This window comes from Mobula hypostoma, chromosome 3 (genome assembly GCF_963921235.1).
Source record: "Mobula hypostoma chromosome 3, sMobHyp1.1, whole genome shotgun sequence".
Classification (NCBI taxonomy): Eukaryota; Metazoa; Chordata; class Chondrichthyes; order Myliobatiformes; family Myliobatidae; genus Mobula; species Mobula hypostoma.
The window spans coordinates 21,270,924-21,297,943 of NC_086099.1; the positions used below are offsets into that span (position 1 = coordinate 21,270,924).

Here is a 27,020-nt window from a genome sequence, read left to right on the forward strand (position 1 = left end):
TTACAGTACCAGTGACATGGCTTCAATTCCTGAATTCCTGCCACTCCCTGTAAGGAGTTTGTAAGTTCTCGCTGTGTCTGCGTGGGTTACCTCCGGGTGCTCCGATTTCCTCTCACGGTCAAAGGTGCTCCAGTTAGCATGTTAATGGGCTATTGTAAACAGTCCTGTGATTAGGCTAGGCAGTGGCTGAGCAGTGTGGCTCCAAGAGCCAGAAGGGCCTATTTTGTGCTGTATCTCAACAAAACAAAATAATTCAGGAAATGAAGTAAATGCAGTCAGTGGTTAAGCATTAGATTCAGCCTAGCTTTTAGGTTGGAAATGACTAATACAAAGGGGCACAATTTTATAATGTTTGGAGGAAAGCATCTGGGGGAATGTCCGAGGCAGGCTTTTCACAAATACCGTGGAATGTGCTGCCAAGGGTAATAGAAACATAGAAACATAGAAAATAGGTGCAGGAGTAGGCCATTCGGCCCTTCGAGCCTGCACCGCCATTTATTATGATCATGGCTGATCATCCAACTCAGAACCCAGCCTTCCCTCCATACCCCCTGACCCCTGTAGCCACAAGGGCCATATCTAACTTCCTTTTAAACATAGCTAATGAACTGGCCTCAACAGTTTGCTGTGGCAGAGAATTCCACAGATTCACCACTCTCTGTGTGAAGAAGTTTTTCCTAACCTCGGTCCTAAAAGGCTTCCCCTCTATCCTCAAACTGTGACCCCTCGTTCTAGACCTCCCCAACATCGGGAACAATCTTCCTGCATCTAGCCTGTCCAATCCCTTTAGGATCTTATACGTTTCAATCAGATCCCCCCTCAATCTTCTAAATTCCAACGAGTACAAGCCCAGTTCATCCAGTCTTTCTTCATATGAAAGACCTGCCATCCCAGGAATCAATCTGGTGAACCTTCTTTGTACTCCCTCTATGGCAAAGATGTCTTTCCTCAGATTAGGGGACCAAAACTGCACACAATACTCCAGGTGTGGTCTCACCAAGGCCTTGTACAACTGCAGTAGTACCTCCCTGCTCCTGTACTCGAATCCTCTCGCTATAAATGCCAGCATACCGTTCGCCTTTTTCACCGCCTGCTGTACCTGCATGCCCACTTTCAATGACTGGTGTATAATGACACCCAGGTCTCGTTGCACCTCCCCTTTTCCTAATCGGCCACCATTCAGATAATAATCTGTTTTCCTATTTTTGCCACCAAAGTGGATAACTTCACATTTATCCACATTAAATTGCATCTGCCATGAGTTTGCCCACTCACCCAACCTATCCAAGTCACCCTGCATCCTCTTAGCATCCTCCTCACTGCTAACACTGCCACCCAGCTTCGTGTCATCCGCAAACTTGGAGATGCTGCATTTAATTCCCTCATCCAAGTCATTAATATATATTGTAAACAACTGGGGTCCCAGCACTGAGCCTTGCGGTACCCCACTAGTCACCGCCTGCCATTCTGAAAAGGTCCCGTTTATTCCCACTCTTTGCTTCCTGTCTGCTAACCAATTCTCCACCCACACCAATACCTTACCCCCAATACCGTGTGCTTTAAGTTTGCACACTAATCTCCTATGTGGGACCTTGTCAAAAGCCTTTTGAAAATCCAAATATACCACATCCACTGGTTCTCCCCTATCCACTCTACTAGTTACATCCTCAAAAAATTCTATGAGATTCGTCAGACATGATTTTCCTTTCACAAATCCATGCTGACTTTGTCCGATCATTTCACCGCTTTCCAAATGTGCTGTTATCACATCCTTGATAACTGACTCCAGCAGTTTCCCCACCACCGACGTTAGGCTAACTGGCCTATAATTCCCCGGTTTCTCTCTCCCTCCTTTTTTAAAAAGTGGGGTTACATTAGCCACCCTCCAATCCTCAGGAACTAGTCCAGAATCTAACGAGTTTTGAAAAATTATCACTAATGCATCCACTATTTCTTGGGCCACTTCCTTAAGCACTCTGGGATGCAGACCATCTGGCCCTGGGGATTTATCTGCCTTCAATCCCTTCAATTTACCTAACACCACTTCCCTACTAACATGTATTTCGCTCAGTTCCTCCATCTCACTGGACCCTCTGTCCCTTACTATTTCTGGAAGATTATTTATGTCCTCCTTAGTGAAGACAGAACCAAAGTAATTATTCAATTGGTCTGCCATGTCCTTGCTCCCCATAATCAATTCACCTGTTTCTGTTTGCAGGGGACCTACATTTGTCTTTATCAGTCTTTTCCTTTTTACATATCTATAAAAGCTTTTACAGTCCGTTTTTATGTTCTCTGCCAGTTTTCTCTCATAATCTTTTTTCCCCTTCCTAATTAAGCCCTTTGTCCTCCTCTGCTGAACTCTGAATTTCTCCCAGTCCTCAGGTGAGCCACTTTCTCTGGCTAATTTGTATGCTACTTCTTTGGAATTGATACTATCCCTAATTTCTCTTGTCAGCCACGGGTGCACTACCTTCCTTGATTTATTCTTTTGCCAAACTGGGATGAACAATTGTTGTAGTTCATCCATGCAACCTTTAAATGCCTGCCATTGCATATCCACCGTCAATCCTTGAAGTGTCATTTGCCAGTCTATCTTAGCTAATTCATGTCTCATACCTTCAAAGTTACCCCTCTTTAAGTTCAGAACCTTTGTTTCTGAATTAACTACGTCACTCTCCATGTTAATGAAGAATTCCACCATATTATGGTCACTCTTACCCAAGGGGCCTCTCACGACAAGATCGCTAATTAACCCTTCCTCATTGCTCAAAACCCAGTCCAGAATAGCCTGCTCTCTAGTCGGTTCCTCGACATGTTGGTTCAAAAAACCATCCCGCATACATTCCAAGAAATCCTCTTCCTCAGCACCTTTACCAATTTGGTTCACCCAGTCTACATGTAGATTGAAGTCACCCATTATAACTGCTGTTCCTTTATTGCACACATTTCTAATTTCCTGTTTAATACCATCTCCGACCTCACTACTACTGTTAGGTGGCCTGTACACAACTCCCACCAGCGTCTTCTGCCCCTTAGTGTTACGCAGCTCTACCCATATCGATTCCACATCTTCCCGGCTTATGTCCTTCCTTTCTATTGCGTTAATCTCTTTTTTAACCAGCAACGCCACCCCACCTCCCCTTCCTTCGTGTCTATCCCTCCTGAATATTGAATATCCCTGAACGTTGAGCTCCCATCCCTGGTCACCCTGGAGCCATGTCTCTGTGATCCCAACTATATCATAATCATTAATAACAATCTGCACTTTCAATTCATCCACCTTATTACGAATGCTCCTTGCATTGACACATAAAGCCTTCAGGCACTCTTTTACAACTCTCTTAGCCCTTTTTAATGCTTGCCCTGGATTTGTCGGCCTGCCACTTTTACTTTTCCCCTTTGTACTTTTTGGTAGAAGATTATTTAAGGAACTTCTAGACAGGCACGTGAATGATTGAAAAATGGAGGGCTATTTAAGAAGAAAAGTTTAGATAGGTTAGAAGTGTGGCACGACATCATGGGCAGAAGGGCCTGTACTGTGCTGTAATGTTCTATGTTCTATTGCTCACATTCAGTAACCTACCAGAAATCTGTCTCAAGATTCATATGTTAAAAAAATGAATTAAAAACTGCAGATGTTGGAAATCAGAAACAAAACAAAGAGAAAGAAAATGAAGGAAAGTGTTAGTAAATCAAGCTGGAGAGAGAAACAGCTGATGGTTCAAGTCTGAGACTCTTGGACAGAGCTAGGAAAAAAAAGAACAACAGCAAGTAAGTGGGGAAGAATGGGTAGAAGAAAGGGAAAGCCTCTGATAGGGTGAGACGTAATGAATTAAAGTTCAAAGTTCAAAGTAATTTACTATCAAAGTACATACATGTTACCATAGACAACCCTGAGATTTCTTTCCTTGTGGGCATACTCAATGAATCTCTAGAATATTAAGCATAACAGAATAAATGAAAGACTGTCCAGAGTGCGGAAGACAAGAAACTGTGCAAATACAGAAAGACGGAATAATAATAATAATAAATAAACAATAAATATTGAGAACACGAGATGAAGCGTCCTTGAAGGTGAGTACATTGGTTGTGGGAACAATTCAATAATGAGGCAAGTGAAGTTATCCCCTTTGATCCAAGAGACTGATAGTTGAGGGTAATAACTGTTCCTTAACCTATAATACTGAAAGTGAGAGTCAAATTATTCTCCTTTGTCCATGCAACATTTTGTTAATATCAGGGCTCTTCATTATGTATTCATTACACTATACATACAACCCTGCTATTAGCAACTCATTGGTAAAGAATACTTATAAAGACAAATTTCCAATGTGCCTGAAGCCCAAAGAACTGCATCTTCGCTTCTGTGGGCCCCAGGTCCTGAAAAAGATATAAAAAACATCTGGCCAGCTTTAATCTAACAATGCATTCTGCTATCAATTGTGTCTCACTTCAACTGCACTCAGTGGGATTAAGATACACATAACAGGGTTGTTGTAACCATTAAAAAAAACAAATATTTCTAAAGAATTTCTGAAATCATGGAACTATAATGTCATCAAACAACCATCTATACTGATCCTGTTTTAATTCCCGAATCCACATCAGCTATTTCTCCTGGTTATCCTGTCTAGGGACAATACACAGTGGTTAAGTAACCAACCAATCCACACACTTCAGGTTTATGAGTGGAAAAGACAGCACTCAGCAAACAAAAGTGTCTTGGTTCATGTGACAAACCAATTCTAGTTCCAGTTGAAACATTCACAATTATAGGGAGAACATGCAAAATAAACACAGATCAAAGAATGTAGGAATGAGCTGGAATTTTCTACCATAGAGGGCTGTGGAGACTAGATCAGTGAGGGTTGTTTTTGAGAAAGATGAAGCAGAGAATTGAGGAGCCTAGAGAACATAGGAGAAGAGATAAAATCTGGAACAGATCAGCCTGAAGAAAGGGGCTGGCCTGAAGGGCCAACTGGCCTGTACCCACTCCTGTATTTTTGTGCCCTTATGAAACCTGATCCATGGACTGTTTTGCAGTAAAACTGGTCTCTGTATCATAATCAGAACCAGAAGCATCTTTATTATCATTGGTATACGCTATGAAATTTGTTGTTTTGAAGCAGCATTATAGTGCAAGGCATAAAAATTACTATGATACAAAATATAAAAATGTGTGAAAAAGACAAATAATGAAGTTGTATTCATGGGTTTATGGACCATTCAGAAATCTGATGGCAGAGGAGTTAAAGCTGTTCTTAAGACATTGAGTGTGGGTTTAACTGTGTTGCCCTAAGGAAATGTGTAAAATAAGAGTGCTGACTTTTTTTGAGACTTATGAAGTCAAAGGAGCTAAAATTGACAAACTATGAATTCTGAAAAATAATGATTTTATAAAGTGTTATAAGAAAGCACACATATTGAGTACTTTGAAAATACACCATGAAGTACTTGTACTTTTATGTGTAGTCTTCATCAGACTCTGCTGAAATCAACAGCCCAAGGGGAGTAAATACTGTACACTTTGGCTAAAGTGAATAATTGTTTATAGAACAATTTTATTTCTTGAATTTTTTCATCAAATTTAGTATCCCCATGAAGAGCATTGCATCTTCCTATCCAAAACTATCTTACTATACGGCAGGAAAAGCACAAGTCCATTTAAAAAAAAATCTCTTTGAGATGATAGCTGTGCCCATTTTTGTGTCTACAGTGTATAACCGCATTGGGAAAATGTTTTTCGTAAAAAAAGACTGAAATTAGTTTTTGAAGGTTCATCTTATTTTACAACTCTGAGCTGCAGTCTCCAAATTCATATCCTGAATCAAACTGCAATTTTCTAAGCAAAGAAAAATAATCAAAGATGTTTCCATTATCAGTGAACTCACAAATATCTTTATGTTGTTGATGTGCTTCCTGAAAAGTCCTATTTTAATGCTACCACTGATTTGATTGCCCTCACTGCATTCACCATAGTTATTTCTTTAATATGTTTGAACATGCTCTGCTTTTAATTAAAGGCGAGCATCATCTTAATTATAATTGAATATACTGAAAGGGAGGTCACTGTAGAGAGGGTTATTTTATTTTCTTCTCTTACATACAACTAAGGAAAGATGTTAGTGTTAGAAGCTAAGTTTTGTACACATTGAATCACAGAGAAAATTTAAATCCATAATTGTAATTTTGCTTCTTTTGCATCATGTATTATTTCAGCTAAAATATCCATGCACCAAATGGTTGTGTGTATTATTATAGTCAAATTTATGTTCCATCTATGAAGAAGGAAATACTGTGCTTTTTGAGACTCAAAATCAACAATTTTCTCTTAACTGGAGTATGCTTCCCTTCAGTAGAATTCAGATGGTTATGTCAATAAGCTCCAGCAACAAAGGTCATTCCAATAGCCTCCACCAACAAACAAACTGAATTGGCCAACTCACCCAGCAAAGTGCAAATTTCAAAGTAAATTTATTATTAAAGTACATACATGCCACCATATACAATGTTGAGATTCATTTTCTTTCAAGCATACTCAATAAATCCATAATAGAATAATAACCATAATAGAATCAGTGGAAGACCGCACCACCTTGAACATTCAACCAGTGTGCAAAAGACACAAACTGCTATGCAAATACAGAAGTAAAGAAATAATAATAATATGTAAATAAGCATAAATATCAAGAGCATGAGATGAAGAGTTCTTGAAAGTGAATCCACGCATTGTGGAAGCATTTCAAAAATGGGGCAAGAGAAGTTAAGTGAAGTTATCTCCTTTGGTTCAAGAACCTGATGGTTGAGGGGTAATAACTGTTCCTGAACCCGGTGGTGTAAGTCCTGAGGCTCCTGTATCTTCTTTCTGATGACAGCAGCAAGAGGAGAATATGATCTGTCTAGTGAGGGTCCTTGTTGATGGTTTAGCTGAAATCTGTGTTCATTCTGAACTAATGTTGCAATATGATTGCAATATTTTAAGGAACATATCAATTTACATTGCCACCAATAATCTTAAATTAGTGCAGGGTAAGAAAACAAAATGGAGAGGGATTATAGTAAAGGGATAAGCACAGCTTGATATCGCTAAGAAATACCTCACCTGCTTATCACCTCATCCTAGCCTCCTCTCCCTTCCCTTTCTCCCATAATCTACTCTCTTCTTCCATCAAATTACTTTTGTTAACCCTTTACCTTTTCCACCTATCACCTCCCAGCTTCTCACTTCATCGCCTTCCCCTCCCCACCTACCTTCCTCCTTTGGCGGTCTCACCTATTACCTGTCAGCTTGTATTTCTTCCACTTCCCCACCTTCTTATTCTGTCTTCTTCTTCCTTCCTCTCCAGTCCTAATGAAGGGGTCTTGGACCGAAACGTCAACTGTTTATTCTTCTCCATAGATGCTGCCTGACCTGCTGAGTTCCTCCAGCATTTTGTGTGTTTTCCAGCATCTGCGGGACCTTGTATGTTTGAGAAATGCAGTGAATGTGTTGATTTTTCCAAATGTAAGTTTTGTTTGGAAGGTAGCAGTTGCAGTCAAACATTGGTTCCTGTTTTTGGCCTGGATCCTGGGAAAATGAGGATGAATGTCATGTCTATGCTGTTGAACTGTCTGTGATTAACTCATGCAGCAGAGGCAGAATCAAACCACATGTCCATACAGCTCATTACTTAGATTATTCAACCACTCGATAAGTTTGTATTTTGAATAATAGTGGCATAATATAAAAAAAGGCAGATAGGCCTCATGAAACAGTTGTAGAACCCCTTGATCTTCTCTGGTTCAAATGGGAAGATTAGGTCTGAGAGACTAATGTATGCCAAGAGTCACATTATCATATAATTTGCATGTGGGCAAGCACTGCTGTGTACTTCAGTATGAATTAATGAATATCAAATGATGGCCTTTTGCACAACACATAGTGATTGCAAAACCCAGAAAACATGGGAATGGTGCCAATGGTAAAAAAATATATATTAGACTCTGATGAATATCCAACAGCACAAGAGAGTTGTAAAGTGTATTCTTGCTTGGAGGCAAGAAGTCTACTGAAAATGCATTCTTATTGGGAAGTTGCTCCTAAATGAACTCTGAGTCCTGACAGTGGATATGGTCATTTACCTCAGTATTATGTACTTCAATTCTCTTTATAAAGTTCTGTTTCAGTTAAAGTGATTCAAATGTAAACTCTGTACCTACAGACGCACTTTCAAGCACTCATGTTCTCAGTGTCAATTATTAATTTTTTATTTGCTCATTTTGTCTTCTTTTGCAGATAGTTGTTTGTGAGTCTTTGTTTATGTATAGTTCTTTAAAATAAATTCGATTGTATATCTTTGCTTTCCTGTAGATGCTTGCAAGAAATATTAATCTCAAAGTAGTATGTAGTGACACATACGTATTTTGATAATAAATTTATTTTGATATTGCCTTTGATCATATTTACTTCAAAATAAATATATGTCACCAGATGCTCCCCTGGGATTCATTTTCTTGCAGGCATTCTCAGTAGAACAAAGACCTACGATGCCTCTACTTTCTGAGGAGGCTAGACTATGTATATAATTTCTTGTAGCCTTCTACAGATGTGAAGTAGAGAGCATCCTAGCATGCTGTATCACCGCATGATACAGAAACTGCACTGTGGTAGACAGGAAGGCTCTACAATGGGTAGTCAAAGCTGCCCAATGCGTCACCAGCACCTGCCTACCTGCCATCAAGGACATATGTACAGCAAGGTGCCAGAAAAAGGCCAGCAATATCAATGAAGGATCCCACCAACCTTGCTCACCATCTGTTTGACCCACTCCCAATGTAACATCTACATTAGGATGACCAGACGCAAAAACAGTTAATTTCTCAAAGCAGTAAGGCTGTTCAACACCACCACCCATTAACCCACCCCACAACCACTACTTTATCATTTCTTGGTCAGAGTCACCTTACCTACAGACACTCCTGTACCTAGTCTCACTTTATGTACATACAATCAATGTAAATAAGCTATATTATGTATTTATATTAATTGTGTTTTTTTATATCATTATGTTCTGTATCATGTTTTTACTGTGTTACATTGGATCAGTAATTATTTTAAGAAAATAACAATGATTTCATTCTTTTTCCCACTTATATACTGGAAATGAGTTAAACAATCTTGTCTAAGTGGGCTTTACAGGTGATATTTAGTTCACCAGAAAACTGGGTAGTACCCATGGTGTTCTGAAGACCTTGATCTTGGGCTGGTAGATCTTGATTTACTGGTAGTAACAACACTACAATTGGCCTATATGTCCCAGTACATAAACTATTTTCTATTCCATACATTTACCAGTGATTCGTGCTGGAGACACTATCACTAACTATCGCCATAGAGATAGAAATGCATAAAAAAATGAACAAAATCCTATCATATTTTGAAATGATAATTTCTAATGAATAAATATTTTAAATGGGTCCTACACTTGAGAATAGAGCATATGTGTTCACAAGCCTAGAACCAGTTACAAAGGCTGTTGATTCTGAAGGTTACGGATCAAGAGGTGTGACCCGTGGACCAATGCTGCTGGGTCACAAGCCGGGCTGATCAACCCTGGCTGGGTTGCCTGAGTGAGGATGTCTGATACTGAAAGACCAGAAACAACCGATGACCCAGGTAACGTCACTGTTGATGTGTCCAAGCGCATCCTAGGATGTATCTGATGCACTATCAATAACTCCAAAAGACTGGGAGTAGAGTAAATACTGAAAGGCTTTTACTACCAGCAGTAAAATGTAGCCTCCACAATGCTGAGTATCTGCCCCTGGACTGAGGGAGGAACAATGGCACAATCGCCTTTATTCAGGGGTCACTGTGGGAGGAGCCACAGGAGCAGTCAGCAGAGGGGCGTGTCCAGACAGGTAACCCAGTTACAACATATATATATATATGGTTTACCACAGTATCACAGCATCATAGGTATTCTATGCATGTGGTAATTATTTCAATAATTCTCTACCCCTTGTACATCATAGAACATACTTGAATCTTGAACACTACAGTGAAATGTGTCATTTGCGTCAAAGACCAACACAAACTGTGGATTGTGCTAAGGACAGCCTACACATGTTGCTATGCCTCTGGTACCAAGAGGGCAGGCCCACCACTAATAAATAAAACTGTATCTACTGTATTTGGATTGTCCAGCACCTGGAGTAAACCCACACAGTCATGGGAAGAAAGTACAATCTCTTTACAGACAACAGCAGGAATTGCACCCCAGTTGGTGATTGCTAGCGCTGTAAAGCATTGCCCAGAGTAGAATTGCCCAAGGAGAACTGTTCTCTTTGCTGCAGTTTTCATATAACAGAGAGCAGGACTGTAGCACACCATGTGATGAGACAAAGAGCCAATTCTAAATACATGGAATTCAAACGCTTACAATTAACCAAATGGGCTTGGCTTTAAAATTACAGATAACTAGATTCACAGCCGAATAAACAATATTTGTTTTATAAAGAACAATAAGTTATCCTTTGATCATGTAAACAGTAGTATTATGAAGATAGGCAGAGGAACTGGTAGGTTTGAAGAAGCGGAAAGGCTACAGAAGGACAAATTCGAAGAAGTGGCAGATGGAATACAGTGTTAGGAAGTCTTTGGTCACACACCTTGGTTGAAGAAATAAAAGCATGGAATGTTTTCTAAATGGAGAGAAAATTCAAAAATCTGAAGTGCAAGGGTACTTGTGCAGGATTGCTTAAAGGTTAATTTGCAGGTTGAGTCAGTGTTGAGGAAGGCAAATAAAATGTTAGCATTCATTTCGAGAGGACTAGAATATAAAAGCATGGATGTAATGCTGAGGCTTTATAAGGCACTGGTGAGGCCACATTTGGAATATTGTGAGCAGTTTTAGGTCCCTTATTTAAGGAAGGATGTGCTGACATTGGGGAGGCTTCAAAGGAGGTTCACAAAAATGATTGCAGGATTGAACAGCTTATCATATGAAGAGTGTTTGATGACTCTAGACCAGTACTCACTGCAATTCAGAAGAATGGTGACGGGGGAATTTCAATGAAACCTATTGAATGTTGAAAGGCCTTGACAGAGTGGACGTGGAGAGGATGTTTCCTATGGGAGGAAAGTCTAAGACCAGGGGACACTGCCTCAGAATAGAGGGATGTCCATTTAGAATGGACATGAAAAAAACTCTTTATGAGGAAGAAATTCTTCAGCCAGAGAGTGGTAAATTTATGGAATTTGTTGCCACAGATGACTGTGGAGGCCATGTCATTGGATAAATTTAAGGCAGAAGTTGATAGGTTCTTGACTGGTCAGGGCATGAAGGGATATGGGGAGAAGGCAGAAGAGTGGGGCTGAGAGAGGAAATGGATCAGCCATGATGAAATGGTGGAGCAGACTCAATGGGCCAAATGGCCTAATTCTGCTCCTACTATACATTTTAAGGTCTTATTATTTGTTTTTTAAAGCACAGTAAGCAATAGTATTAAGAACGCTGGGCAGCACCTATGGAGATCGAGGCGGATTTAATAACAGGCAATGGTCTTCAACCTGAAGTGCTAAGACCGGTCCTTTTTTAATAGATGCTCCTCTCTTGCTGATAATTTCTAGTATTCTCTGTCTTTAATTCAGATTTTCAGCATCTGCAGTTTTCTGGTTTACATTTTGGCAACAAAAATGTAAAATATTGTGTTAAGACTAACAATAATAATACATCTACTTTAAGAGTGTTTCCATGTAAAACTCTTCACGCAGCAGATACCAGGATTTGTATATGTGTGTGCGTGTGTGTGTGTGTGTGTGTGTGTGTGTGTGTGTGCACGCAGACACACACACACACACACACACACACACAGAGTGGCAAATAAAATGAGCGTATTATAATTGGAATTGCTGCTCGCAGATTTGATTACAGAAAGTACATATTAGGTTTAAAGATGGTATTAGAACAGAGACGCTTTTTAAGAGTCTAATCTAGAATGTAATGTTATACTTCAGTGCACTCTGCTTTCCTGGTACTCTGTTAATAACAACATTCATTTAAGGAGACTATTTCAAAAAATTTTATAGAATTTGCATTACATTAGTACCTTATTCTTCTCAGTGCAGAAGAACAAAAAAGCATGCTTGCACTAGAAAACCACCAAGGCTCCACATTCTTATTTTAAACAAGTCCATGAACACAACGCCCCTGCTGAGTTACACTAGTAATCTCATTCATCTCTATGTGCCCTTTATCCATGAGACTTCAGGTCAAAGGTTATGCTATTTAAGTCATTAATTATAGTCCATGTCTCTCACCAGGAAAAGTGACATTTTTTAAACCTTTGTTTAAACAGCTTCCCTTCACCAATGCACTGAGATTTTGCAATCATTCGTATTCTCAGATCAGAGAATAGAATTTAAAGTTTAATTAAAGTCATGTTTCCCCTACAGGGTGGCCGTGTTTCCTCTCCCTGATCCTAACCGTAAAAATTAACATCAAGATTTTCTTTAAATTGGGACTCTCCCCCATCTACAGCTATCTTTCCCTTCGTTGCTGAGATGGGGAAGTGGAGTAGTCCTTTTACTCATATCCAAAAAGTCTTACAATTACATCTGCACAATTTCATCGAAACACAAAGAATTCACAGCTTTGAACAGCCCACTTGGGCCGCTTGATCCTTGTCAGTAATTAGAATCACGAATCTGTGTCCCGGAGGTCAGGGCGTGTGCATTGTTTCCTGTGCCAGGAGGAGCTCCAGCCGAAACTACTGTTCCGGTGATGGTTTAGGCAGAAATGAATGCCGAAGGCTTTGATTCTAGGCACCTTACTTCATGGGCTTGACAATCCAATGCTCTCCTGCTTGGAAATAACGGACTGTGCAAGCAACCTTATGTAACAGGTGGCATTGCCTACACTCACAGAAGATGGAGTATGTCATTACTGACAAGTCACAATTCGTTTCTCTGACACAGCAGTTCATATTCCCTGCACCTGCTATTGTGTATGTTTACATGAAACAGGATCCATTATTTGTATCCATCCTTTTCAGTCATTTCTCTCTTCCCTTCATTTTAGTGTTATCTCCAGTACAGCTGTGTAAATTTAACTCTTTCAAGAGCAGAGCACTTTTTAAAAGCAATCTTTAGAGAAAAAAATCGAGAAGCAGCCCAGCTGGGAAACTCCAGACAGCTCTTTAAGTGTTACTTGGTCCTGTTCCTCATTAAAAATTTACTCAGCATTTTCTACACATGCAGTGGCTAAAAATATTTTGAAAGCTGCAAAGCACATCCTGTACTCCAGGGGTTTATTTGCATTTAGTATATAAAGGAGGGTTGGAAATCTAGACAATGGAGAATTACTATTTAAGGAAAACCCTTTCTTCTTTTCGGGTGACCTTATTATCACGTTGAAGTGGTGGTACCATGTTTCAAAATATCCCCCTTTCCTGTCAGCTGCTGAGAAGCCACATGGCAAATTGAAGAAGCCAGCTAAGCATTTCAAGACTAAAAAGTAGCAGCGACCATGAAAGTTACAGTTCCAAAGAAACTTCAAAGCTAATTGCTCTGAATGGTCCCTTCTTAAAATGTAATGTCCCATGTATTTTTCTTCTCCTTGCTAATTTGATGGCTTGGTAAACAGAGCTAATCTATCTATCTACATTTTATCTCAGTCACTGCACTATAAACACATTAGACTGTTTATAATCCTGCCTATATTGTGAATACCTGCTGGTGTTTCTGTATTAATGGACATTTTCTTCCACTTCCGCACTTTAACCTCTAAGTTTATTTCTTATATAATCCTTTATTTGTGTAATTGTAGAATGTTGTTGTTCCTTTTGTTTCATGGCACGAAACACACCCCAGCAAATTCCCAACACGTGTAAATGTATATGTCGAATAAAGTTGATCCTTGATCTGAAAGATTCTGTCTGAAAAGGGCTTAGAGAATAGAACAATACAGCACAGTTCAGTCCCTTCAGCCCACAAAGTTTTGCCAACGCTTTAACTTACTCTATGATCAGTCTAACCCTCCTCTCCCACATACCCTTGCATTTTCCTTTTATCCATGTGCCTCTCTAAAAGTCTCTTAAATGTCCTTGATGTATCTACCTCCAGCATCGCCCTAGCATCTACCACCCTGACATCCCCCTGTACTTTCCTCCATACACTTTAATGTTATGCCACTTGTATCATCTATTTCCACCACGGTAAAAAGTCTCTGGCTGTCTATTTTATCTCTTCTTCTCTCTAAAGAGAAAAGCTCTAGCTTGCTCAGTCTACCATCTTAAGACATGCTTTCTAATCCAGGCAGCATCCTGGCTTGATATGATGAGGGGTATGCTACTTAAGATCAAATTTCTTCACCTAGATAGTGTTCAACCTGTGGAATTGTCCAATACAAAAGGTAATGGAGTCAAGTAATTCGTCGATTCAATGTGGAGGTGGATATATTTGTTAATACCAAGGAGATCAAGGAATAAGTGGAGAAGGTGAGAACATGATTCTGAGGAGTATGTGAGGACATAATCATGTTTAATAGTTTCTATGCCCAAAGTTCAGAACAGAGTCAACTCCCTGGTATTACAAGGCAGTGTTAAGACTATATTACTTCAACCTTTCTTTCCAATATTCCACATCAGTACATATCAATGCTAAATGTGGTACTTGCTCTGATCCTAAGCTTTCACTGGTTAATAACTGGAAACCTTCTCTCGTGCATGACAATAATGCTTATGGATATTAAGGAATTCTAAAGCAATGCTTTAGTTTTAACATATTTATGTTTATCTGCTCATAATTTACGTCAATGGAAGACATGAATGATGTTGTCCCTTCACTGTAATATTCCAGTCTGCTGTTATTTTTGCTGGGTTCAGCATTATTCCGGCTAAAGGAAGACCAGGATAGATTTTTATAGGTTGCTGCAGATCAATGGAGTTAGATCTAACAATCTTAAAAACAAGCTACTCCCACATACAAGGATACAATAATTACATATTTATAAAAGAGCTTCCAAAGATATAGTCAGCAGAGTTGCTTGTAAAACCACAGCTCATATTACACTGAGGTGACATTAGGTTGCCAAGATCCTGGGGAGCTATGTGTCTATTATACAAAGTGTTTACTAACTTATTTTTCATATCATATTCTATTAATGTTTCAGGAACCTGTTACACTGGGAGGAACAATCCTTTGGGTAAGAGACCTGCTACGGAAAACATTGTGGTTCAAAACAGGCTTATTATAGTTGTTGCTTTGATAGGTTACTGGTTAGGTTTTATGAAAGGCAACAGATTGTTCATGTACGAGGTTACTCACACAGATTCTGTAAGTGGCATTTAGAAAGATATGTCATACGGAATGCCAACATCAGGTAAAGAGTATGGAAGTGCTATTTAGAGCATAGAACATAGAACATTACAGCACATTATGGACCCTTCACTCATGATGTAGTGCTGACATTTTAGCCGATTCTAAAATCAATCTAACACTTCCCTCCTACATATACCTCCATTTTCCTACCATCTATGTGTCTTGCTAAGAGTTTCTTAAATGGCCCTAATGTCTCTGCCTCTACCACCACCCCTGGCTGCGTATTCCATGCACTCACCACTCTCTGTCTAAAGAACTTACCTTTCCCATCATGCCTATATTTTCATTAAATCACCTTAAAATTATGTCCACTTGTATTAGCCATTTTCACAATGGGAAATAGTGTCTGGCAATCCATTCTATCTATGCCTCTTATCAGCTTGTACACCTCTCTCTCATCCTCCTTTGCTCCAAATAGAAAAGCCTTAGCTTACTCAACCTAGTTTCATAATCCAGGTAGCAGCCTGGTAAATCTCCTCTGCACCCTCTCTAAAGCTTCCGTATCCTTCCTATAACGAGATGACCAGAACTGAACACAATTTGACAAATCCTTTGAGGGCTTATCAGTCAGGTCACACTGAGAGATCAATTAGGTGAATTATTTGGAAGGGCTATCAGAAGTAAATGTGTGAAACTTTATCATATTGATATATGAGTTGCAGTATGGCAAATTGTGAATAAATCTATTAATTAAATCATTAAGAAAATTAAAATAATGGCTCATGGAATGGTACGGAACTTAGTGCTGATTTGGATCAGCGCAAGGAATCGAAACTGAATGTGCTCAGTGAATAGATAGGTGGTATCTGTTCAGCACAGTCCTGGACTCTCAACTACTTACCTATTAAGGTGAAGATGTAAGGATAAATTGAAATGCAAATGTATTTGTGTATGATACAATGAGAAACTAAAGTGTGAGCATGACAGAAGGAGGAGAAGAAGTGGTAATGCGAGAAATTTGAAATCATTTACTTCAATAGGAAAAAAATAGAGAAAAAAGATATTTTGTGTATGGTATGATAATAGGGAAAACAAACTTGCAGAGGGAACTTAGTGAACTAATTTAAAGAATACCATAAGTTAACTTACATTTCCAAGAAATATCAGTATTTATCATGAAGCATTGCTCAGAATGTGGGAAGAAACTTTCAGACAGCAAACATAGAAAGTTACCATTCTGCAGATAAATCTGGACTTATCAAGTATTCCAGAGAAAACAAAAAAATACAAACTTCTGGAGGAAAACAGCAGATCAGGTAGCAAATGTATAGCTAAAAGGATAGTTGACTTTTCAGGTCAACATCCCCTGAATTTTAAAATTATTTAATGAAGTATTCACAAGATTGCTTGATTAATTGTGTTTCCTCTGTTCTACTATATGTTGCTTGACTGTTACTTCCGATTATATAGAATACTTGATGTCAAAGATAGAAGAGACCGTAGATTCTGCAATCTGGAGCAAATTGCTGGAGGAACTCAATGGGTCAAGTAGCATCCAGGGAGGCAAAGAAATAGCTGACATTTTGGATAAAGATCCTACTTCAGGACCAAGAGTGAAAAGGAGAAATAACCAGAGTAAAGCAGTGAGAGGTGTGGGTGAGACAGGGGCTAGTAGATGGTGAGGAGGGGGTGACGGGGAGATGGAGCTGGATGGGGGAGCAGGAAGGATGCAGGTGGGAACATTGACCAGTGGGTGATATAGACAAAATGTGAAAGAAAATAAAAGAGGCAGATGGAGCCATGTCGGAGGTTGGGGGTAGAAAGTGGCTGGAAGGTAATAGGTGGATGCTGTAAATGCTGGAATTTGATAGGTAAGGAAATTTATAAGTGGGACCAGATCACAGAGGGATAATGGACAGATTGAACCATTTGGGAAGAGTATAGGACACATAGGCAGATGGGGGACGGGAGGTGAGTGAGATTGATGTTGGAAAATAGTTGGCTCAGAAGGAGTGAGAAAAGAGCACAAAGTTTGCTTTTACCTGACAATGGAAAATATGATGTTCAATCACTTGGATTGTAGACTGTCTTGGTGGAATATGAGGGATTGTTCATCTGCTTTGTGTTTAGTTTCATTCTGGCAGTGAAGAGGACTGAGAGCAGACAGGATGGGGTGGGAATGAGAAGGGGAATGGAAATGGCTAGGAACCGAGTGCTCAAGATGGCTAATGCAGACAGAGCATTGGGATTCCACAAAATGGTCACCTTGTCTGTAACAGGTCTCACTGGTTAACAGGAAGCCACATTGAGAGCACTGAATGTGGTAGGTTAGGCTGGAGGAAGTGCGAGTAAAACTGTGCCTCTTCTGGAAGGGTTGATCATGTCCTTAGGTAGTGGTTGTGGGGGAGACAGGGAGAGATGGGTCAATAGGATTTGTGCATTGCTTACTTGTCATTCTTTGGTTAGGTATAGTTTTTTTTAATATATTGTTCTGTATTTCTTTTTTTCCTGTAAATAACTGCAAGAAAATGAATCTCCATGTGGTAATGTTAACACGTTCATATTTTGAGAATGAATTTTACACTAACTTTGAGCGATCCACAGAGTCAACGATGGAGTGGTTCATGAGGAAAGCAGAAACAATGGGTGGGAGGAGGTGTAGTCAAGATAACTATGGGAGTCAGTGTGTTGGTAGTACATGTCAAAGGATAGTTTGACTCTGAGATTCCATAAAGCGTGAGTGGTGTTAGAAATTAACTAAGACAATTTGAGGACAAGGTTGGAACTCGTAGTGAAAGGTGATTGATGAGTTTTGCATGAGTGCACAATGCATTTTTCAATTTCAGATAGCCTGTGCAACCTTCTTTTTCTCCCCTTCTGATTCACCCATATACTCCTAAACCCAGCCTTCACACCTCAATTGCCTACTTTTGTTTTCCTTTCCGACATGCTTGTCACCCACACACTTAACTCATTGGATCTTCTTCTCCTCTTCCCATATCCCACTCCTTACTTTTCAGTTTCCAGCAACTAAACCTGCTTACAACTCCCCTTGTCCCCTTCCTGACCCCGTCCCTACCTTCGCCCTCCCCTCCCCCCCACCACTTAGCTTCATTGCCCCTTGTTTAATCTTTCTCCTTATCTATTTCTACCTGTTACCAACTGGTTACTGTTCCCAGCTTCACCCCTTGCCATTCCCCCACCCAGACTTATTTGCCCATCAACCCTCGTCACCTGGATCCACCTATCATTTGCCTGCCCCTGATTGATCTACCCCTTTCACCTCTTTACACACGCTGTCTCTACCATCACCACCCCGACTGCACTCTCAGTCCTGATGCAAGATCTTGACCCAAATTGTTAACCATCCCTTTGCCTCCACAGATGCTGCTCGACCAGCCAAGTCTCTCCAGCAATTTGCTCCAGATTACATCATCTGCAATCTCCTGTATCATTAGATATTCTATTTGGACGGAATTAACAGTGATAAAACACAATTAATCAGAGCATAAGATTGTTCTGTTTTAAACTTCAGGGTATACAGCATATAAAATGAAGGAAAAGAAGAAAAAATAATGGAAATTTTGTGGAAATAGCATTTTTCTTAGCATTGTTGTCCAATAAGTGCAAGTTTCTCCAAAAAAAAATTGGCTGCTATTAAAGTATATGTTGTCTCTCAATAAATTTACATCAGACTATGCATAGTCAACAACTTATTTTTTAGAGATCTGATGTAAAATAAAAATGTCTGTTAAGAAGTATACCAAGTGTAAAATCATTTGGATGCATCCATGCAGATAGTTATAAACTATTACCCTTATTACTTTGGCACACATACAATAAAAACTTATATCATTTGTTACATTGACAAAACAAACCCATTTACTCATTCATTACAGTTTTAATGTGATCATTCAAATCCACTTAACTTCTTTCATCATTATATAGACTAACTTTTGTTACTAAGTTATATGTTCCTTCCTTTCATTTACATGGTTTCACCAGTAATTTAATTTTAACATATATTTTCATATTTTTGCTGTTAGTGCCATGACAAATTTTGTTTTATCCATTGTTAGTAATTCCTCACTTTTTTTATTATAGAGGCTTAGGCAGATGGATATAATCAGTGTCAAAGCAAATGATAATCAAGATATGTTGTTTTATCCTGAATCCCAAAGTCATCACTTATCATATGTAGGAATATTACCCTTAACATTGCTGTTTGCACTTATATTTATGCCTCCTCATTAAAAATGGTAGTTGCACCTTGTGAATTAATGAATACAGAAAATGCAAAAATATCATGTTTCAGACGTATGCATGTTACATTGAAATATTTTATATGCTAATTTTTTACTCTGATATTCATTTGACACCAAAAATAAAGCCAATATAAGCCTTCTTTCCTGCAATACTTTTAAGACATTAAGCTGGCCTTTGTATTTGGGGGAACTGTAAAGACTATTCAATCAGAGCAAGCTAATCCCGTTGGATCACAAACTTTCCAAAGAAGCCAAACTGAGGGATAAATCCCTGTTTCCACTTTGATTCAGATATCTTAGTTGCACTGTTTTCCAATACTGGGTACTGATATTGCACCAGCAGGAGTGGGCTTGGTGCCCTTGATTAGACCATCCTTCCAACAATTATGATTACTATCATTTCCCTTTCCTCCTACTTTTTCCAACATTACCAACTTGTCAGAAAGAAGTATGTCCTGTATTATATTTTAATGGATACATTTATTGAAGAAAGCAAGACAGCACATGCTAGTTTTTTTATTCGGTTGGACCGAACTTTTCACTCAATGCAAAACCATGCCATCTCATATTATAATCAATGATTAGAAAACTTAAAAGAATTGATAGATGTTAAAATCTCAGTAACTGTCATCACAGGGGTGAGAAGCTGAAGACATAGAATTCAGAACAAGCATGATACATGTTTCACTGCTGTACTGCCTGGTCTTCTAATATCCATCTTTTTTGTGCTGTCTTTTTTTTTATATCTTTGCCAGGTGTCTGCTCGGGAATGAACTTAAATGCTTGGCAACACAAAAGAGATATCTCTGGAGTGCAGCATGCTCACTTCCAACCCCCACCCCCAAAACTCTCATTATTGTGCGAGGCCATGTGCTCTGCAGCAGCCCGTTAATGAGACATGGCAGATACAGCAGGCTCACAACTCTCATTCTCTGAAAGGAAGCATTTCCTTATTAAGCTCCATCTCATTACTTTCAGCTTCAGCCATTCAATAGACAATAATGAGGAAGTGTAAGTGCTTGCTTGCTCGCTCGTTCCCTCTGACTCAGATGGAACAACATGTGTAATCATCCCCACGCACATTTCTTGCACACATCTTGCACCTCCCATTGGATATTCTTGCTGTATTTTTTCTTTAAAAAATCTAATTCTTCTCAATGCCTCAGCATCTCAAGCAGATCAACAAAGCTCAGACAGACATCAATCCCTTTTGCTCTGTCTCTCTTACTGTAATACAGTGACTTTTACAGCCCCTTTATACAAGGAAAAGGTCTTATTGCCTATAAAATACCATGACATTTTTAGATTAAATGGTGTTGACATAATTAAAAGTTTTAAAAAGGCATTGTCTAAATGCAAATCCACTCAAAACATTTCTTACAGAAATTCAAAGTGCTTAAGAAAAGATTCAAAAATTTTGTATCATACTTGTCAAAATAAGAAGCTAAAAGTTACGGTCATTACAATGAGCATTTGTGTCCTGCATCATTTATACACCAAATTCACAGAAACAATATCTCATGTACATGTCTAATGATACAGCATTTCTTTTGTTGCTATTTTTTTTACTGAGCAAATTAATTTCCTAACTTTAAAAACTGCCAGTCATTGCTGGACAGTGAGGAAATTGATTTACAGAAATTAAGTTAGAAGTCACATTCTTATTTTATGATGTCACTATAAGTCCAAAAAATCTACAGTTCCTGATTGGTTGGTTTAACAACTGCTTTTTTCTTGTCTTTCATTTGATCTATTTTTGCCATTTAGTGTTATTTGTTGACCTCTATAAGGTTACACCACTAATGGTTCTGAGTGCAGTTTGTTAAACAACCGGGCAAAAGGGAATCTACCAACAGATACATTATCCCGATCAGTCCAAAGTACCAGAGTTAATCTTTAGCAAAAACAGCCCACTGCCAGTTTATATTTCTGGTGTACTAGGGAGCCAGTAAAAGTAGATGACAGCTGAAAGTACACAAAAGGACAGTATAGTTTTTTTTACACACATGCATGCACATGTAAAGATCGGTCATTTGGGTCTTAATTATGTGTGCCTAATGCCCACCAATTACTGTGTAAACTAGTAATATAGCTTAACAATGTAACAGTGAAGGGCCCGGTGGCCGAACGCCTCCTTCCCCTCCCCCTTCAAATGTGATTATGTTTGTGAAGATTTGAGAATAACAGACTATTACATCCGAAGAGGAGTTTAAATACGAAGGAGGGTCTCTTTATTTTTTTAACTTGGAGGGCTTCTGCGAGGCGGTGACAGCTGTTGACTTAAATACATCTCTACAATGGGAATGAAGCGGGCCATGGGAAAGCTGAAGGCTTCTGTATGATAATAAGTCTTGACAAAAGCCACACAGCCCCATGATAGTAGGTGGCTACATATTGAATGTATAACGATTCACACTCCCAGCTACCAAGTATAAATCTCTGACTCCATGCTGATTATATTATATATATATATATATATATATAAATGCAATATTAGTGCAAACACTGATTGGATCAGAGGTGGCACGCGGATAGTATTAATCTAAGAACTTCAACGCCAATTGTATTTTGTTTTATTCTCCCCTTGTTATTCTGATGGGAATAACCCTAATACAGTTTTACACACTGTAATTTATACATATCATTCTGCACCAACCACCAGACCTCATCATCCATCCGTACCGATATGTGTATTGATCACCTTGTGACAGGCGACTGGCTATGACATAGACTAAAGGAATCATAGGCTTTAGTGGGGTGCTACGGACTGCACTCAAACACATTCAGAGGTTACATTTATCTCCATAATGGCGGGTTGGGGTGAGGGTACAGGGGCAGAGGGAGAAATATTGCAATAAGCAAACGCAGCTCATCCTTGCAAACTATGTATGGGCCGTTTTGCCTTCCAGCCCCAAACAGTACTGGTAACACGCTTGCTTGAATTTGTCAGCCTTGTTATAAAATATGTATTTCGAATAGCAAAATTAATCGATGAGAGGATGATATCAGTGCTGATTGCATAAATGACTCTTGAAATCCAATCTTAAAATGTCCATAATCACACCACAGTCTTTTTCCTCAGCGAAATCCAGAAACCAACCGGGGCTGTCAAAGTGAAGCACACGCGTCTCCTTCAAAGAAAATATCAAGCGCCGTTTACATCCACATGGCTCATTGTCTAAAGCTGCTCATCTGGACCCGAGTACCCCTCCTTTGAAAAGATGTCAGGTACCTCCACCAATCTGCACGTTGTATTTAAATACATACCACACCGGCTGTCGTCACACTGCCTTTGACACAGAGGACAAGGTACGGGTCCGCAACACAATCACCAAAACGCTTCTTAGCAATAAAGCCACGTTTCTTTCTTTCTCTCTCTCTCTCTCTCTCTCTCTCTCTCTCTCTCTCTCTCTCTCTCTCTCTCTCTCTCTCTCTCTCTCTCTCTCTCTCTCTCTCTCTCTCTCTCTCTCTCTCTCTCTCTCTCTCTCTCTCTCTCTCTCTCTCTCTCTCTCTCTCTCTCTCTCTCTCTCTCTCTCTCTCTCTCTCTCTCTCTCTCTCTCTCTCTCTCTCCTCTCTCTCTCTCTCTCTCTCTCTCTCTCTCCCTTTCTTAAAACTGCACCAGGTTGAAAGTTTGACCCTGCGCTCACATCCCCAGATAAGTTAAAATAAATAATTTACACTGCTTCTAATACTACGATGAATGACTTTCATTTTAAAGTTTTATTACGAAAAAAAACCTAAACAGCCGCCCGAGGTGATGCGCCCAACACTGCACAGGGAAGGTAATAGTTCCGATCCATCAACAAGGTAAGGAAACTTGAAAACATCTTTTGAACTTACCCCAGGTAATGTCTTCTGTTCATGCAACGCACTCTGGGCCTTCAGAGCAGATTCCCTGGCACAGTACGTTAGGAAGGCACAACCTAATCATTTAATTAAAGGGAAAAGGACATAACAAAGTAATCGTCAATATAACGTTACCGTCACTTCTACCTTCAAAATGATCTCAGTGAGTATTGTTCCAACAATCCAATTTTCTTAGTGCAAACTGCCAGGATCAAATTGCGTCAAACTAAATTATTTTTATACTTTCGACTTGTAATTTAAACACAAATTTTATTTAAATATGTCAGTCCATGTGTTTTCGAAATGTATGCCCTCCTGTAGGGACAGTCTTTAAACTAGGCGTTGTGTAGATATTACAATTATATTAAAGAAAATGCTCTTAATTCCAAAAACTCATTCGAGTCATGATACAAAATGTACGCTAACATACTACAAAATCCAAATCTAACATAGCACACAGTTTTAGTTGTGTTTACTCTTTTAAGTCTATGTTTGAAGTAATATCTACTTGAGTGAACTGGGCACAGTTCTGTGTGTGCGTGTGTGGGGTGGGGGCGGTCTCCGCTGCCCCTCGTCATTAACAGCTAAGGCTGCGACAGTTATCTTTATATTATCAGAAGTCGGTGGTGTCTGCACAGTGCCATATGTGGGCTGGCGGTGGAAGTTAACCCACAGGAGTTGTCACTATTGATGCAGAACACACCCCCGGCAACTTCGAACTCCGCCGCTTCCAAACCAGGCGCACAGAGTAGGCACACTGGAGGGAAAGAAACGTACAAAGGGTTCTCACCCCCCCCCCAGACCTGGCTTATTTGCAGTGCGTGCATACATAATTTATTATTTAAAAATGGCAGCACGGTACAAAAATAAATCAAAGTCTCAGATTCCAAGCAGACGCGAACAAAAATTGGATGCTATGTACTTTTTGAGTGTTCTTAAATTGGGAGAAAATGGCAATAGACAATCTTAATATGATCAGTAAATAATTATTATCTGAAGGCTTAAAGGTTTGGAATCACATCACTCATATCATTGAAATTTCAATCCATGTTATTGAAAATAGCATGCAGTCTTATCCGCGCCTGTGAATGCGGACGTTGAGCTCATAAATATTGCATTTTAAATTACAGATAACCCAAGGCCCTTTTCATATCTTACTTTTACCACCACCCCCCGCCCCCACCACACCGCCTCTTTCCAACACGCAGATTCACTGTGCACCTGCACACCCTTGTGTGTGCTGTTCCTCGTCTCGCCCGGCGGCAGCAGCGGGGTCATTTCGCCTTTTTTTTAAATCACGGCTACAAATCCTGCAAGTTATTATCTCTGTCTCTCTCTCTCTCTCACTCACACACACACACACACACACACTTACTCTCACTCTCTGTATGGGTGAGTGCATGTGTGTATGTGTGGGAGAGAGAGTGAATGTGTGTGTGTGTGTGTGTGTGTGTGTGTGTGTGTGTGTGTGTGTGTGTGTGTTGAGATAGAGAGAGGGGAGATAGATAGATAGAGTGAGTGAGTGAGTGAGTGAGTGAGAGAGAGAAGCTCGTGTTTAAACCCATTTATGAATTCCTTCATTTCGTTTCAATCCAGGCAATTGCACCCCCCCCCAGCTCTCTCCCACGCACAGCCCTGCCGCCAAATCATTACAACTAAAAAGTTGTCTTTTGTCGAAACTGTCGGTGCGAACTGTGAACTCTAGCCAGCAGCGCCGTCCCTAAGTATTACTAACTCATCCGAGTCTTTACGGCCAAGAAATAAAATCTAAACACATACACGCAACGGAGAGAGGGAAGAAATGAAAAAGGGAAGCTGGCGGAACCGGAGTTCGCCTACAGCTCTGAAATCACAAGTTATGTCAATGGGTTTGAAGTATACAGTGAGAAAGCAGAGTGAATCTCAGTCTTCGGCACTCCATGGGTTCTGGGTTTTCTCAACATTAAGATCGCAGACCACTCGTCTTTGCAAACGCTATTTTTAAAGTAGAAAACGGGCTTGCGATTCCGGCTATCCTTTCAGCACCACAACAGAAACTGGACAGAGCTAACATTAACATCACTATCGAAGCACAAAAGGCAATCGCGGATTGTGCCGACTTTGGAAAACCCCTAACTTGTTCTCTAGATACAGTAAAGACTATGGTGTATACAGACCCTTGTGCATGCCGGTGAAGCGGTCCTTCAGCACCGTGAGCTCGTAGATCTTGCCAAATTCCTCAAAGAGGGGCTTGAGGTCCTTCTCCTCCAGGTTGCGGGGGATCTGGCCGATGAAAAGTTTGATGGCGTCGTGGTCCTTCATGGGGATGGTGCTGTTCTGGCCGTGGCTGAGTCCGTTCATAGGCCCGTTGGCTGTGCTGATCTGGATGTTGTTGTTGAGGCTGTCTGCTGCCTGCTGCACGCCGTTCGTTAACGTGGCCATCTTTCTCCCACACTGCGTGACGTCAGGCAACTTTCCTTTACATTGACTCCGCCGTTTAAACAGACTGGAGCGGCTCAAGGTCGGCGCAGACCCGGGGTGGATGAAGCAGCCTACCCGCTCTCTCGATATCTCTCTCTGTTCCGCTACACCACAACCCCAGATAGTGGTACCTTCCAATAATCCAGCCATAAAAAGGCAGCTTGCGCACGTTCGATTTTTTTGTGCTTCTTCCTTGATATAATAATAAATACCTACCCTCTTTAATACACATTATAAAGAAGAGCAAAAACCGCTCTGACAACAATAATTTCATTTCTGAGCGATTATTTGCGGTTGGGATTGCTGCTGAGATACATTTCTAGATTAGGAGCGTGTTTGAAAGTGTTAGTGGCATACGTGTGATATTCTGCCGATTTCTGGCTGGTTATTGTATGTTGTATTTTACTGTATTTTCTTTTTTCAGTTGAAGGCGGCGTAAGGAAGTCTGGACTGATTCTTAGAAAGCGTGCGATCCGGGAACAAAGGGAAACCGTCCCAGCCTTTGAAAGCTGCGAGCTGTTTTATTAGAGGGAGGGGGGAATTGTTGGCGAGGGTGGCGAAACAATCAGATCAGTTGATGAATATAAGAAATCGGCGAAGATAGTACTTTATTTCAACATGATTAGTGATCGCTTAGGTTGAGTTTGTTATATTGGGACGGGGCGAGGAAGGGGAATAGTAAAGTCATTAACTTGCGTTTTTTTTTTAAAAAATAACATATTGGCGCCTTCTTCGCGCATCATTGTCACAGAAAGCTTCAGAGATATCTGTCTCCATCGATCAACTCAAATCAAACATATCTCATAGTTATTTAACCAAGGCTGGGTATGGACAACCGAGGGGGGAGCTAGTGTGAAGTGGAGGAGTTATGGAAAGGGTTGCTTCATTGAGGGTGCATGGGCTCCCTGCTTTCCCCAATTTGTATTTGCATCGAAGGCGAAGGGACGCATTTGTAAGGCACCTGACACCTGCTTTCTGAGCTTTATGTCAAAAAACATAGCTTTGAATGTCCCATGCCACTCATTAGATGCCGTCCCTGTAAGTTAAAATCTTTCTGGAAATCACATCACATATCAATATATAACTATTAATGATCATAGTAATTTCTAATATTTCATACACATATTTATTGCTTAAACTTTATG

The 27,020-nt window shown here is 39.9% G+C and overlaps 1 protein-coding gene across 9 annotated transcripts in view; it reads right to left on the bottom strand.

The window, feature by feature from the left end:
• celf4 (CUGBP, Elav-like family member 4) overlaps positions 1 to 25,950 on the bottom strand; it is a 1,378,019-nt gene extending 1,352,069 nt beyond the window's left edge. For all 9 annotated transcript variants that reach the window (XR_010017340.1, XM_063042779.1, XM_063042778.1 and 6 more), the window contains exons 1-2: positions 25,572 to 25,950; positions 23,410 to 23,492 (exon numbers count right to left, since the gene is read on the bottom strand). Coding sequence is in view for 8 of the 9 variants with exons in the window: in XM_063042779.1 (XP_062898849.1) it covers positions 23,410 to 23,492; positions 25,572 to 25,836 (348 nt within the window). In the remaining variant the exon portion in view is untranslated. The remainder of the gene's footprint in view (positions 1 to 23,409; positions 23,493 to 25,571) is intronic.
• Between the last annotated feature and the right edge of the window lie 1,070 nt (positions 25,951 to 27,020).